Below are 12,404 nucleotides of genomic sequence, written 5' to 3' on the forward strand. Positions count from 1 at the left end.
ATTTGCCTACTTGCGCTCCTTAAGTTGGAAAAAGCAGACCATTTTAGCTTGTTACGTTCCTCATGGTACAGGCTCTTCTACGGCCTGTATCACGTAAGACATTTTCTTGGAACTGACCATCTGCATATATACATAAGTCATATTACTTAGAGCAGAATTCTGGCAAATCGGATCGTTCGCTGAGACAACTCCCTCAACTGAGCACGATTCTCCTCATTTGTATTTCTTTTTTGTTGAGATCAAGAACCTGCGTCAGCCTGTTATTTAAAAAGCACTCTCTACGTAATCATCGGGTAAAATAATAATTTGTGTTGGGCTCAACTCGAGTGGGGGAAGCTCCTAAGCATTCACCAGAGCGGGGCACCCTGCTTGCATCTTTTTTTTCGGCCGAGTTGATCTGACCATCTGTTTCATAAACAAATCATAAGGCGTGGCTGTAGCTATGAATTATTTCAAGAATTGTGAGATTACACCGGAAAAACCTAACTCAAGACCACGCTATGCTCGGATTATTTTTGTGCTGCTTAATTCCGGTATAAAAAGAGCGCACGGATTTAAGCTAACCAATTGTATGAGTGGAAGCCCCACCTGAGGTGCGATCCCACTCGATGGTTTCTGGTGTAACCCCACTTGCCGAGTATAAAGCGGGGCCTACTTAAGATCTGTCGGATTGTTGAGTGAAATTAGTGCTATTGTCAACCTCCAATAACAACAACTACAAGTTAGTGATGACAATTCCATTTCTTGATGTAGCAACAGCCGGCTAATCACTCGTTCAGCAAACGACTCAAAAATCGAATGTGGCTTTTCTTTCTCACAGTTTGATCAACTAGAGATCGATCATGGTCAAACCCCTTTTTACTACTTAGAATTGTGAAAGTGTTTTGTATCTGACAGACCTTCGTCAATAGCATCTGAACCTCCTAAATGTCAGTTTTTCTGGCTACTAACGCAAAAGAAGACAAAATTTCTTCAACAGAAACTTTGTCATTATTGGGCTGTGTAATAACAAAATGTTAAAAAATTTGAGGGAAAAAAAAAAACTAGAGCAAGAACTGACTAAAGTACTTCCAGATCAAACTCTTTATCCATATCATGTCCACATCCAGGCCTCAATATACTTGCAACTCATGCTCTCTAGCATTTTCACGGCCTGAAGATCAGCGGTCTCACATGAAAACTGACTGGCATAGATATAATCTCAAAAGACGAGTCTCACAGTTGCCTCCCATTACTGAGGAGCTTTTTAATGAGAAAGTAGGAAACATAACAATAACTAGCGAAGGAAATGACATACGAGAGGGCCTCTCAGGGGTTGATGCCAAACAAATGACAAAAAAGGAACAAAGGAGATTGGAAAAGGAGGCTTTGTTAGAAAAGAAAAAACAGCTTTTGGAGATTGCGAAACGACGAATGATATCATCCAACGACCAGGTACCAGTACATGATGATATCAAGGCAGAAAGGGCTGAAGTAGAAAGCTTGCCTAATGACGGAAAGGGAAAGCCGATGTTATTCGATAATACTCAAGATCAAGCTAACGACGTATATGATGAAGATTGGAAGACCGAACAGCTCATTGACCAGAAGATCAAAAACAAAGTGGAAATACCTTCGGACACATGTATGTTTTGTGGCTACGTGTCTCTCGATCTAGATGGCAATATAGATCACATGTTTAAAAGTCATGGGCTGTATATTCCAGAAATGAGTTATCTGGTTGACAAGGCTGGATTGATATCTTACCTATCTGAAAAGATTGGCTTGGGGAATATGTGCTTATCTTGCAATTTCCAGGGTAGAAATATCGAGAGTGTGAGACAACATATGCGTGCAAAAGGACATTGCAAGATCCCCTATGAAACTTTGGATGAAAAGATGGAAATTTCAGAGTTTTATAATTTTGAATCCAGTTATTTCAGGAACACAGAGGCTGGTGCTACAGACACCGATGAAGAGTGGGAAGATTTATCAGATGATGGAGCTGGTGAGGGTTCAGAGGATGAAGTATCCACGGATGATTTATACACTAACGGATACGAACTTTACCTTCCGAGTGGTCATGTGGCTGGTCATAGATCTCTAATGAGATACTACAAGCAAAATTTGAAGCCCGATAGGGAACTTACTGAAGGCCAGGGAACATTAATTGCGGCGGAAACCAGACACTTTGTCCAACCTTTTGATCGCAAGGAGCTCCAAGCCAAGAAGAGAGTTTGGGCTAGGCAAGAAAAATTAAAGGACATCAATGACAGAAGATCAGCAAAGTTTATTAATCACCAAGCTCACTACAGAGATCAATTGTTACAATGAATGATCACATTTTCTCGAAGGGGTTGATTCGAAAACTAGAAAACAATGTATCTAGCAAATTGTTAAATGCATTTGGATGAGCAAAGCTGCTTTCGCTGTGGGGAAATTTGGGATCAGTCTTCCCGTACGTATATGGAATTTCCAGACTGTAGATAAAAGCCTAATATTTTTTTTCAAATATTCTGTCTACCTCCTAATGGTAATTACTAGGTACCTGCACAGCCCCGTCATCCGAAAATAGCAGACACCAAAAATGAAATTTCAAAACACTCGTTTCAAGAACAGTTTTTTATTTTAAGCTACAAATCTCAGCATCAACGACCTTTGTCCTCTTAGCAGAATTATGAACAACCAGGTAAGTCACATCTAGGTACTATTTTAAGATGGTGCGAAATGAGCGGTTCCGCTTCAATTAGGGCACGGTGTTTCTACAGGCTCAGACATACCGCTCATCAAAGCTTGCATGCTTCTACTTTGAGCTCGAGCGATTCCAAATTACTAATAGTTCAGGGATATTATCAACAAGGTGGATACCCCCCTCAACAGGGTGGATACCCTCCTCAGCAAGGAGGATACCAACAACCTCCACAAGGCTACTACCAGCCCCAACAGCAACCTATGTACGTGCAGCAACAGCCCCCAAAGCAGAGGGACAACGGATGTGGATGTTACGGAGGTTGCTTGGCTGCTTTGTTGGCTTGCTTCTGTCTCGAAGAGTGTTGTGGAGGTCCATGATAATGGTTTAAGCCAGTCACTGGTTATGTAGAGTTAGTTTTATTAGCTTCTGTATAATACGAGATGTGTTTTCCATATCAGGGATGTTAATTTTCATGAGAGTTTGTCATCGTTGTGATCTTCAACATTCACATATTTGGGACCGCTTTCGTCTCCTCCATTGTCGAGTAGCTCTGCCGGATTGCCTTTCGATGAAGAGGCAGAAGCGCAAGCTCCTAGAGAGCCGTTTCTAGTTTTTGATAAACAATGGGCTGAGGATGAGCTATAATGAGGGTTTGAGAGGAATTTGCTGCTAACACCATTCAGGTCGAAGTTGGAGTCCGAAGAGGATATATTGAGTGACGGTTCAAGAGGTGATGAAGACCTTGACAGTAAGGAGCGTATTTCGGGCGAGTGGTATATTGTATCTGTATCCGATTCGGAATCCAGTATTGGTGAGTGAGGAGCATTGTTTTTTGTAACAGACGAAATTACATTGACATGATTTGCAGGACTCCTGGGTACCTGGCCGCCACCATATCCAACAAAAGATAGTATCTTGTTTTTGAGCCAGTGATAAGAAGAAGTCGCTCCTTGGTGATCGGTGTCATTATGGCTTTCGAATGGATCAATTGGTTTCAATATCAAGGTGCACCTATCTAATTGGAGCTGTTCAAGCATTAGATCTTCGTGGTCTTGAGAATAAGTGAGCCTTTCAGTAGGTTTGAAGAATTGAAACGGTATCTGTTGGTATTCTCTGTAACTCTTTAATATGATTTCACGTACAGTCGACAGCTTATCAAACTTCGAAAACTTCATACGCTTCGTTATGCCGTCCACTAACTTCACCTGGATAAGGCAAACATCTGTGGAAGGCCTTGGTTCTCGATTTTCGTTGGACTGAGTATGATTCACAAACCTTTTATTTTCAGAGTTCGCTTCCAGCTGCTTCTCGATCCTATCCAATTCTGCCAATTTCGGTATTCTTTTCTTGTCCTTCTCTATCTGACTGCACTGCTTCCTTGTTGAGCTTTTGTTGCACCTTTTAGGACTCGAGCACAACTTATTTCGATACAAGGTCACACCTTGTGTGCCGGAATTCGCATCGCCCTCGTTATTCTTAGAGGAATCTTCACTAGGCCTTGCTTGATGAGATGTATCGAGTTTTTGATTCGTGCGCAACTGGGTAGATTTTTCATGTGCGTCAGCTAGGAAGTCTCCTATTGTCAAAGAAATGACACTGTCTACCATAGAGTGAATGATACAGCCACGATATATGGCGATAAGAGAAGGAGGGGCTAAAAGCTGAACTTGAGGAAATATTTGCGATAGCAAGTCAAAGTCAGTGGATGGCTTTTGAATGGCTAATCCTACAAACTCTTTTTCAAAGAGCTGGTAGTGGAGATGCGATATCTTCAGGTTCGAACCCCTCTTACTATCATTTTTTGTAGCTTGACAAAATTCCTCCACCATAATCACCAGAGGTTTATCATCAGCAATAGAACGTTGAGTTGCAATATTCACATCTGAAAGAAACGCTTCCCTCAAGCTTCGGTCCTCGTTAACATTTTCACACATCTCCTCAATGTCCACTAAAACAATTGTTCGCCCGTTTCGTTTGCGGACAGCGGAATTTAAGGTAAATTATTTTTGCCATAGATGCTGAATTAATCATAGGCTTTATCAATTCTTCTACAAGCGTTTTACTGAATAGGTGAAATATTTGCTATTCACGTTTGAGTCAGATAAAGTTGATGCGCCTCTCAACAGCATGATGTAGAGTAGCACACTTCGTCTGCGGGGCTTGATATGACGAGTTGCAATAATACGCATGTGTGTGTATCACCCAAAAATTTGATAGAGAATAAACATGGACTAGAAAAACAATTACGCGTAATCATCCTTGACTTTATCAACAATACAATATTTTGAGCTTCTCTCTCTAGTTTTGACATCCAAAGATGAAAGTAGAGGAGCTGGTACTGGATGGTTTCAAATCTTATGCTGTGAGAACTGTGATTTCATCTTGGGATCCACAGTTCAATGCGATAACTGGATTGAACGGATCTGGAAAATCTAATATTTTAGACGCGATTTGCTTTGTTCTCGGGATATCAAGTATGTCCACTGTCAGGGCAGCAAACTTACAGGATTTGATTTACAAAAGAGGTCAGGCAGGGGTTACGAAGGCCTCAGTGACTATCACCTTCGATAACAGTGACAAATCTAAATCTCCCATTGGTTTTGAACAATATTCTAAAATAAGTATATCTCGTCAAGTAATGCTTGGAGGGGCTTCCAAGTACCTTATCAATGGCCATAAGGTTCAGCAATCACAGATACTTAATCTTTTTCAATCAGTTCAGCTTAATATCAACAATCCGAACTTTTTAATAATGCAAGGGAAGATCACGAAGATGCTGAATATGAAACCAACTGAGATCCTTGGACTAGTTGAGGAAGCTGCGGGAACTAAGATGTACGAGGGTCAGCGAGAAAAAGCCGAGCGAATAATGGCTAAAAAGAATATAAAGCTAGAAACTACTGAGAATCTCCTCAAAGAAGAAGTGGAACCCAAACTTAGGCATCTGCGGGAACAAAAACGTACCGTGATGGAATTTCAGGATATAATTATCGAGCTGGAAACCCTTTCCAAAGCAGTTGCAGCCCATGACTATCAGATATTTCTAGGTAAGTTGGAACGTCAAGAAGATGTGGTCAAAAATGAGAAAACGCAATTGCAGCAACTAGAGTCCAGATTCCAAACTCTAGAAAGCGAAATCAAAACGTTGGAAGAAGATTTGAAAGATATGCGTGCACGAAAACAAAATGAAATAGGTAAGGGAGCCATCTTAAAGGAGCTTGAGACGGCTGAAACTGAACTGACGAATTCGATGACTAGAACGGTGACAGCGAGAGACCTGAAAAAACAAATTCTTGAGGAAGAGAACATCAAATTGAAGAGTCTGTGTTTGAAAATAGACAAGCAAAAGAAATTACAAGACAATACTGATGAAGCGTACAAGATTGCTGAAGAGGAATTCAATCGTCGAAAAACGAATGTGGAGAATCTCCTTGAGCAAATGAAACAAAGAGAGGAGCTTTTATCCACGCTTTCGACGGGCCTATCTTCTAGAGGTTCGACCGATGGAGGATTTTTGGCTCAGCTGCACAACAGTAAACAAAAACTTTCCAGGATCACAGTGGAAAAAGAGAAATCACGTTATAGGATTGACCATTTAAAGAACGACCTATCTTCGAAGAAAGATAAAATTGACTCTGCTAAGAATGAAGTGGATTCTCTTGATCTTAAAATAAAATTGAAGGAAGATCTTTGTGCAAAATTGTCTTCCGATCTTGCGAGAATTGGCTTTTTCCCTGAAAAGCTCAAATCCCTGAGAAATCAAGAGAAAGCCTTGAACCACGAATTATACAGACTTCGGAACAAATTCTCTGAGTTTCACCGCGCTCATCCTAACTTGCTCTTCGAATTTGATGCTATCAATGCGGGGCTAGATTCTACCTCCGTCAAGGGGTTGGTCGGAGAACTTTTTACGATCAATGAATTGAATAATAAGTTCACAACGGCTATCGAAGTCTGTGCTGGTGGGAGATTGTACAATGTTATTGTTGACACAGAAAAGTCGGGCTCCAAATTATTGGACAAGGGAAATTTAAGAAGGCGGGTCACAATCATTCCACTCAACAAAATAACTTCGAAGGTCATTAATGACACCCAATTGACCGTCGCAAAATCTCTGGCCCCGGGAAAGGTAGAGCTTGCACTGAATTTGATTGAACATGATTCGGAATACACGAAAGCAATGCAGTTCATTTTTGGAAATCGTTTGATTTGCCATGACCCGGAGACAGCGAAAAAAGTTACTTTCGACCCAAAGGTGAGGACTGCATCGATTACATTGGATGGGGATCTATATGACCCAGAAGGTAGGCTTTCTGGCGGCTCAAGACAAAATACCTTTTCCGTTCTTTCTGCGTTTGCAGAGCTTAGAAACATTCGAATTCGAGAACATCATCTTCTTTCTGAGTTACACACAGTGCGGCAGGAGATTCAGCAACAAGAAAGTCTGAGCAAACAAACCGAGTCACTTCAGCGTGACCTCAAGATGGAATCCTATCAAAAGAGCATTTTATTGAAGCAAATTGAGCATTCTGAGGCGGCTAGATTACTAGAAAGGGTGAAACAAGATGAAACTGAAATAACTGAGCTTGAAAAGCTGATTAAGGATCTTGAAAATGAGGGTGTTAGGGTTCAAGGAGAAATTGAGTCTCTCCAAAACGATATGAGAGAATTTGATAATGACGGGGAAGGAAAGCTTCTCGAGCTACGACAGGAAATCAATGAGCTTGCCGCTCTTATTGATACCGAGAAAACACAGATGAAGCTATCTCAAAAGGCATTTCAACAGCATCAGATTGGCCAAGATGACCGCCAATCTGATCTTCGTGTCCTTGAGAATCAAATCGAGGAGTCCAGGACAGCCATCATGTTACTGAAGGATGAAATCAATAAGGGCGAAGAAGAACGTGTCCATCTAGTAGCGGAGATTGCGAAAATCAGGAACTCCATCACTCAAGAGAAGTCAAAAATGGTAGGAATAAATGAGGAACTGCAGGAAATGACACAATTACTGAATAAAAAACGCGAGGATTACAATGATGTAGATTTGAACTTGAGGAAGCAAAAGGATGCAGTGATCACTCATGAGAATCTCTACAGTTCACTCAAAGAAAAAGTAAATCAAATCATCTCAGAACAAGAATGGGTTTCTGATCGCAAGCTACTCAATCAGGTTTTGGAGCAGTATCCCAACATCAATCTGGATCATTGTCACAAGCGTATTGAACAGCTAAAAAGCCGTTCATCATCAATGAAGAAAAAAGGGGTCAATAGCAATATTATGGCGCAGATAGAACAGCATGAGAAGCACGAGAGTTCATTGAGGACTAAAATAAGGCAAATTAATAAGGATAAGGCGAAAATCGAAGAAACTGTCCGGAAACTTGATAATTACAAGAGAACAGAGCTTCTCAAAACGTACAAGAAAGTATCTGATGATTTTGGGCAAATTTTTGGAGATCTTTTGCCGCAAGCCTATGCTAAACTCGTCCCAACAGATCCTAATGATATAACCAGAGGATTGGAAGTACGGGTTAAGCTAGGCAACGTTTGGAAAGAGTCGCTGGTTGAATTGTCAGGTGGTCAGCGTTCTCTGGTCGCTCTAGCTTTGATAATGTCCTTTCTTCAATTCAAACCGGCCCCGATGTATATTTTAGACGAGGTTGATGCTGCTCTCGATTTAAGTCACACCCAGAACATTGGCCATCTGATTAAAACAAGGTTTAAGGGGTCTCAATTCATTGTGGTTTCATTGAAGGAGGGCATGTTCACCAACGCGAATAGATTATTCAGAGTCAGATTTCAAGAAGGAACTTCTGTGGTTACTGCAAATTGAGTCTATCATCTTTGATCAATATATATGCACTCACTCTCCTTAAGCAATAGTAGATTATGCTGTCAACCCATAGCTGGTGTGTCATACCCCGTGATACCTCGACTTCGTAATTGTTTCCTGCTTGTCCCAGTAACATCTGATTTACTGCAACCTCTTTTTGCCACTATTGCTACATATATCTCCTCACTCATTTGATCACTCAATACATTCATTCCTTATGCCTAGACATTGCAGTTGAGCGAAGGCAACCTCAAAGTTAAATTTAGTAGACTGAAAGATCGTATATTCTTAGCACTCTAAAAGCAACGCTCATGTTTGTGTTGAAGCGTAATCCAATAAATTCGAGGCATCTTCTCGTTCCTCAAGTCTTTCGGAACGTTTTGAAAGATCACACAAGCTTTTCAGGGAATGGCCACTTAGAAACAAGACAGCTATAAGGCTCAATATGCTTGTAACAACTATAAGCAAAAAGGGAAGCTTGGGACTATAATCAGCTAATTTTCCCCCAACAAAAGATGTGAAAATGATTCCAACCCCGCCTACAAAAGCGAATACCCCCGATATAGAACCTTCCCGTTGCCTATATTTGTCCTCAGAGGTAATATTTGAAATCATAGTCATTGATATTATAATGAACATAATTTGGGCAGATCCCATCAGTGACGCTGCTAGATAAATCATCACACTTTTATCAGGTGTTGTTATCAGGCAGAACGCAAGAAACCCACATGTTGATAGGGTTGCGGCAATGGAAATGAGGATGGTGTAATTGTTCAATCGATCGACTAGAATTCCCGAGATTGGGGCAAGCATAAGACCAAATAAATTGGCGATACCTGTGAGAATTGATGACAAAATATAAGACTCAGGGCAATCAACTTTGTCATTTGAATTTTTGGTGCAATTACCTATCTCTCTGTAATAGGAGTTCACATAGAATGGAATGTATAAAGTAATCACAATTGTAATGCACCGTGAAATAAAGCCACTCAAATAAGCAATCAGAATTCCGGGGTCTTCCAGCGATAACTGAAATCCTGCCTTGAGAGATGTCCAGTAAGATTCTCTTGCCGTAGAGGATGTAAAGTGCTCCTCATCAGAATCGCTCACCAAATCTTCACGTATCCCGCTGCCCTGTGAATATGATTCAAATAGGTCGTCCTTAAAAGAGACATCGCTTTCACTTTTGAAAGAACAAAACCACATAAAGGCAGCCACAACTATTGCACCAGCGCCAACCGTATAGTAAGACAACCTCATCGCAGACCCTGCTGGTCTTGTTGTACCAAAAAACACCGGAAGTCTTAATAGGAGAGTGACAGCAAACACTGCACCAAATCCGCTCATTACACCCATGTAAGAAACCTTGGTCCCATCTTTCCTGGATTTGTTCAATTGGTCTACTCTCTCCAAATGATTTCCATTGACACTTGCTCCGTCACAACGGCCCATAGCATCGGACTCCTCTTGGGCTCTATCAGATGGACTCAATGAGTTGCTTAAACCAAATATGTATGCTTTAATATCGAATCCCGAGTGGTTCATTTCGATTACCATGATCGTTAGGATACCCAAGGAGGCTGTCAGCCCGGCAGCAAACACTAATCTCCAAAACAGCATCTGAGGGACCACATTGGTTCTAACGAAATATCCGAAACCGAAAAGACTCAATCCGGAAACGCAAAAACCTGATGAGACAATCACCCTAGACCCAAATCGGTCTGCTAGAACTCCCATCAGTGGCACCAAACACATCGACAGAATTTCATCGAACAAACCTAAAATGCCAACGTAACTTCCGACGTTCTCACCTATTTGTAACACATCCGTGATGAAGTATGTTTGAGTTGTAGAGACGAAGACCGCCAGCGCAACCGCAGAAAAGCATGCAAGTAAAAAGCAGATGAAATTGATCAGTGTGTATTCATGACTCTCACGAGTCGATAAACGGTAGTCTGACATTCAAATGATCGTTTCTTGTATTGTAGTGGAAACGGCTGTAAAATCTAAAATGAAAGTTGGGAGATTTATCGGGGTTTAATATTAGTTACCGTTTAGTTTTTTGACATATATCGCTCGAACAAGATCACAGATTTTTGACGAGCAGCTACTTATCTGGTATGTGGAACGTTAAGTTATACTGCTGTGTTTTGAAGCAAATGATATGAGCAGTTCAACTACAATCTTGTATTCAAAAACCCATCAATTTTAAAAATACCGAGCAAATGCTACAGGGCTCTTCTGTTCTAAGAAAAGAAAGAGCCCAAATTTAGTCACAAATTTAATTCTCATTTGAAAGTGATACAAACCATCTCAGCCACCCGACTTCAACTATTCCGGAAATATAGTATCGTGTGGCATAACTACAATTGTTTTTTTATTGTTATGCTCGCCTACTGTAACGACAAGACTAGTCGCGTATCTCCAATTGGCAATATTGTTTACCGCATAATTTATTGCTTGATACCATGTATATATAGTTTTGTATATATCAAGGTTACGTCATTTTTGCGATGGCCGTATGTGTGTATTCAACTACCTTAAATGCTAACCTTTTCCGAGATAGTTTAGTGGTTAGAATTCTCGCTTGTCACGCGGGAGACCCGGGTTCAATTCCCGGTCTCGGAGGTTGTTCAACATCATTATTTTTTTTATAGAAGAGATCCAGTTTTCATACTGGGCTTGCGCAAGTGTCTTGATATTTGAATGGTAAAGTATAGGGTGGCAATCGTGAAAGAAGATACAGGTGAATGTGTTTGACTCAAGTTTGAAGATAAGTACTATTCAAAAGTTTATGGTCAGATTTGGTGACAGCTCATTATAATGAATCCTTAGCCTGTAGGGAGTTTAATACCTCATTTCATTTACAGCCACGTTTTGCACTAATGTATGGAGTTAAAGATATTGCTGACGACTGTCCCAGCTTACCAAGATTAGGCTGTTGTAACTGACTGCTAAAATAGATGGGACCAGTGAACGCAGTGTGTGCTTATTTGTCAATAGACCCAAAAATATCAAAAGCATTACCCATGCATTCTATCTGAATCTGGAAAGTTGTACGCCTTCAGACTTAAGATATTAGAACTAGTGAGATTTTCAGGTTAATGAACATATAGGTCGGAAGCAAATATTTGAAGAATTTCACAGTCCTTATCTTTGTTGAGATAAGATAGTCATAGATTATATCATGGCTGTGCGGCTTATCCTGATATGAAGGTTTGTTGGTCTTAACGCATGCATAGTGTGAGCACATTCTCATATGATACAAATCTGAGGATGCATATGAGACTAACTAAATAATATATAAGGGTGTGTCATATCCCACTTATAAGTGAGGGACTTAGGTATACCAAAGATAATAACTATCTGATACATAGTCACATTATTGAAGGAAGAATGACTGTAGACATTACACTCATCAAAACAAAGTCTCAACAGGTTATGAGCCCTGCAAGCGCTTCTTGGGCAACCAACTTATTTCACGATGATGATAAGCTTATGTCAGCGGTAAATTTCATGCGTTGGAAAACAAAATTCACGAATACTTTAAATTCATTTGAACCATCAGTTGTTGACTATATTCGAACTGGTACTATACCTTTTTCCCTCGAACAATGTGGAGGTAATGAACAAGTCATTGAAATTCAAACTGCTTATGACCAACTCCTGTTATTCTGGGTACACATCTCAGTGTCACAGCCAGTAAAGAATCGGATAAATCAGGATCAAACTGGTTATCAAATATATCATCTTCTGATCAAAAATTATGGACACATGTCCTTTAGACAGTTGTACAAAGAGTACTGTTCAATTAACTCGTCAGATGGACAAGGGCCTATGGAATGGGGAGCAAAATGTGTCAATCTACTTCAATGGAATCAAGATCCAGCAGTATGGTTA

General features: G+C 40.5%; 6 protein-coding genes across 6 annotated transcripts; 4 read left to right on the forward strand and 2 right to left on the reverse strand.

The window, feature by feature from the left end:
- Positions 1-1,095: 1,095 nt before the first annotated feature.
- Positions 1,096-2,313, forward strand: KL928_004958 (uncharacterized protein; the record flags this gene model as incomplete). The annotated part of the gene is made up of 1 exon (XM_043205713.1): positions 1,096-2,313. The coding sequence occupies one exon, from the start codon at positions 1,096-1,098 to the stop codon at positions 2,311-2,313; it is 1,218 nt and encodes a 405-aa protein (XP_043057953.1).
- A 393-nt stretch (positions 2,314-2,706) lies between these two features.
- KL928_004959 (uncharacterized protein) lies at positions 2,707-3,048 on the forward strand (the record flags this gene model as incomplete). Its single annotated transcript, XM_043205714.1, has 1 exon — positions 2,707-3,048. One exon carries the CDS (start codon positions 2,707-2,709, stop codon positions 3,046-3,048), a length of 342 nt encoding a protein of 113 aa, XP_043057954.1.
- A 93-nt stretch (positions 3,049-3,141) lies between these two features.
- KL928_004960 (uncharacterized protein) lies at positions 3,142-4,605 on the reverse strand (the record flags this gene model as incomplete). Its single annotated transcript, XM_043205716.1, has 1 exon — positions 3,142-4,605. One exon carries the CDS (start codon positions 4,603-4,605, stop codon positions 3,142-3,144), a length of 1,464 nt encoding a protein of 487 aa, XP_043057955.1.
- A 383-nt stretch (positions 4,606-4,988) lies between these two features.
- On the forward strand, positions 4,989-8,504 carry KL928_004961 (uncharacterized protein; the record flags this gene model as incomplete). The annotated part of the gene is made up of 1 exon (XM_043205717.1): positions 4,989-8,504. The coding sequence occupies one exon, from the start codon at positions 4,989-4,991 to the stop codon at positions 8,502-8,504; it is 3,516 nt and encodes a 1,171-aa protein (XP_043057956.1).
- A 309-nt stretch (positions 8,505-8,813) lies between these two features.
- KL928_004962 (uncharacterized protein) lies at positions 8,814-10,466 on the reverse strand (the record flags this gene model as incomplete). Its single annotated transcript, XM_043205718.1, has 1 exon — positions 8,814-10,466. The coding sequence occupies one exon, from the start codon at positions 10,464-10,466 to the stop codon at positions 8,814-8,816; it is 1,653 nt and encodes a 550-aa protein (XP_043057957.1).
- Positions 10,467-11,900: 1,434 nt separating this feature from the next.
- KL928_004963 (uncharacterized protein) lies at positions 11,901-12,404 on the forward strand (the record flags this gene model as incomplete). The annotated part of the gene is made up of 1 exon (XM_043205719.1): positions 11,901-12,404. A coding segment is annotated over one exon (504 nt), but the record flags the coding sequence as incomplete, so codon positions are not given.

Source organism: Ogataea angusta, assembly GCF_019207475.1.
Source record: "Ogataea angusta isolate 61-244 chromosome Unknown 61-244_NODE_11_length_350522_cov_89.849751, whole genome shotgun sequence".
Taxonomy (NCBI): Eukaryota; Fungi; Ascomycota; class Pichiomycetes; order Pichiales; family Pichiaceae; genus Ogataea; species Ogataea angusta.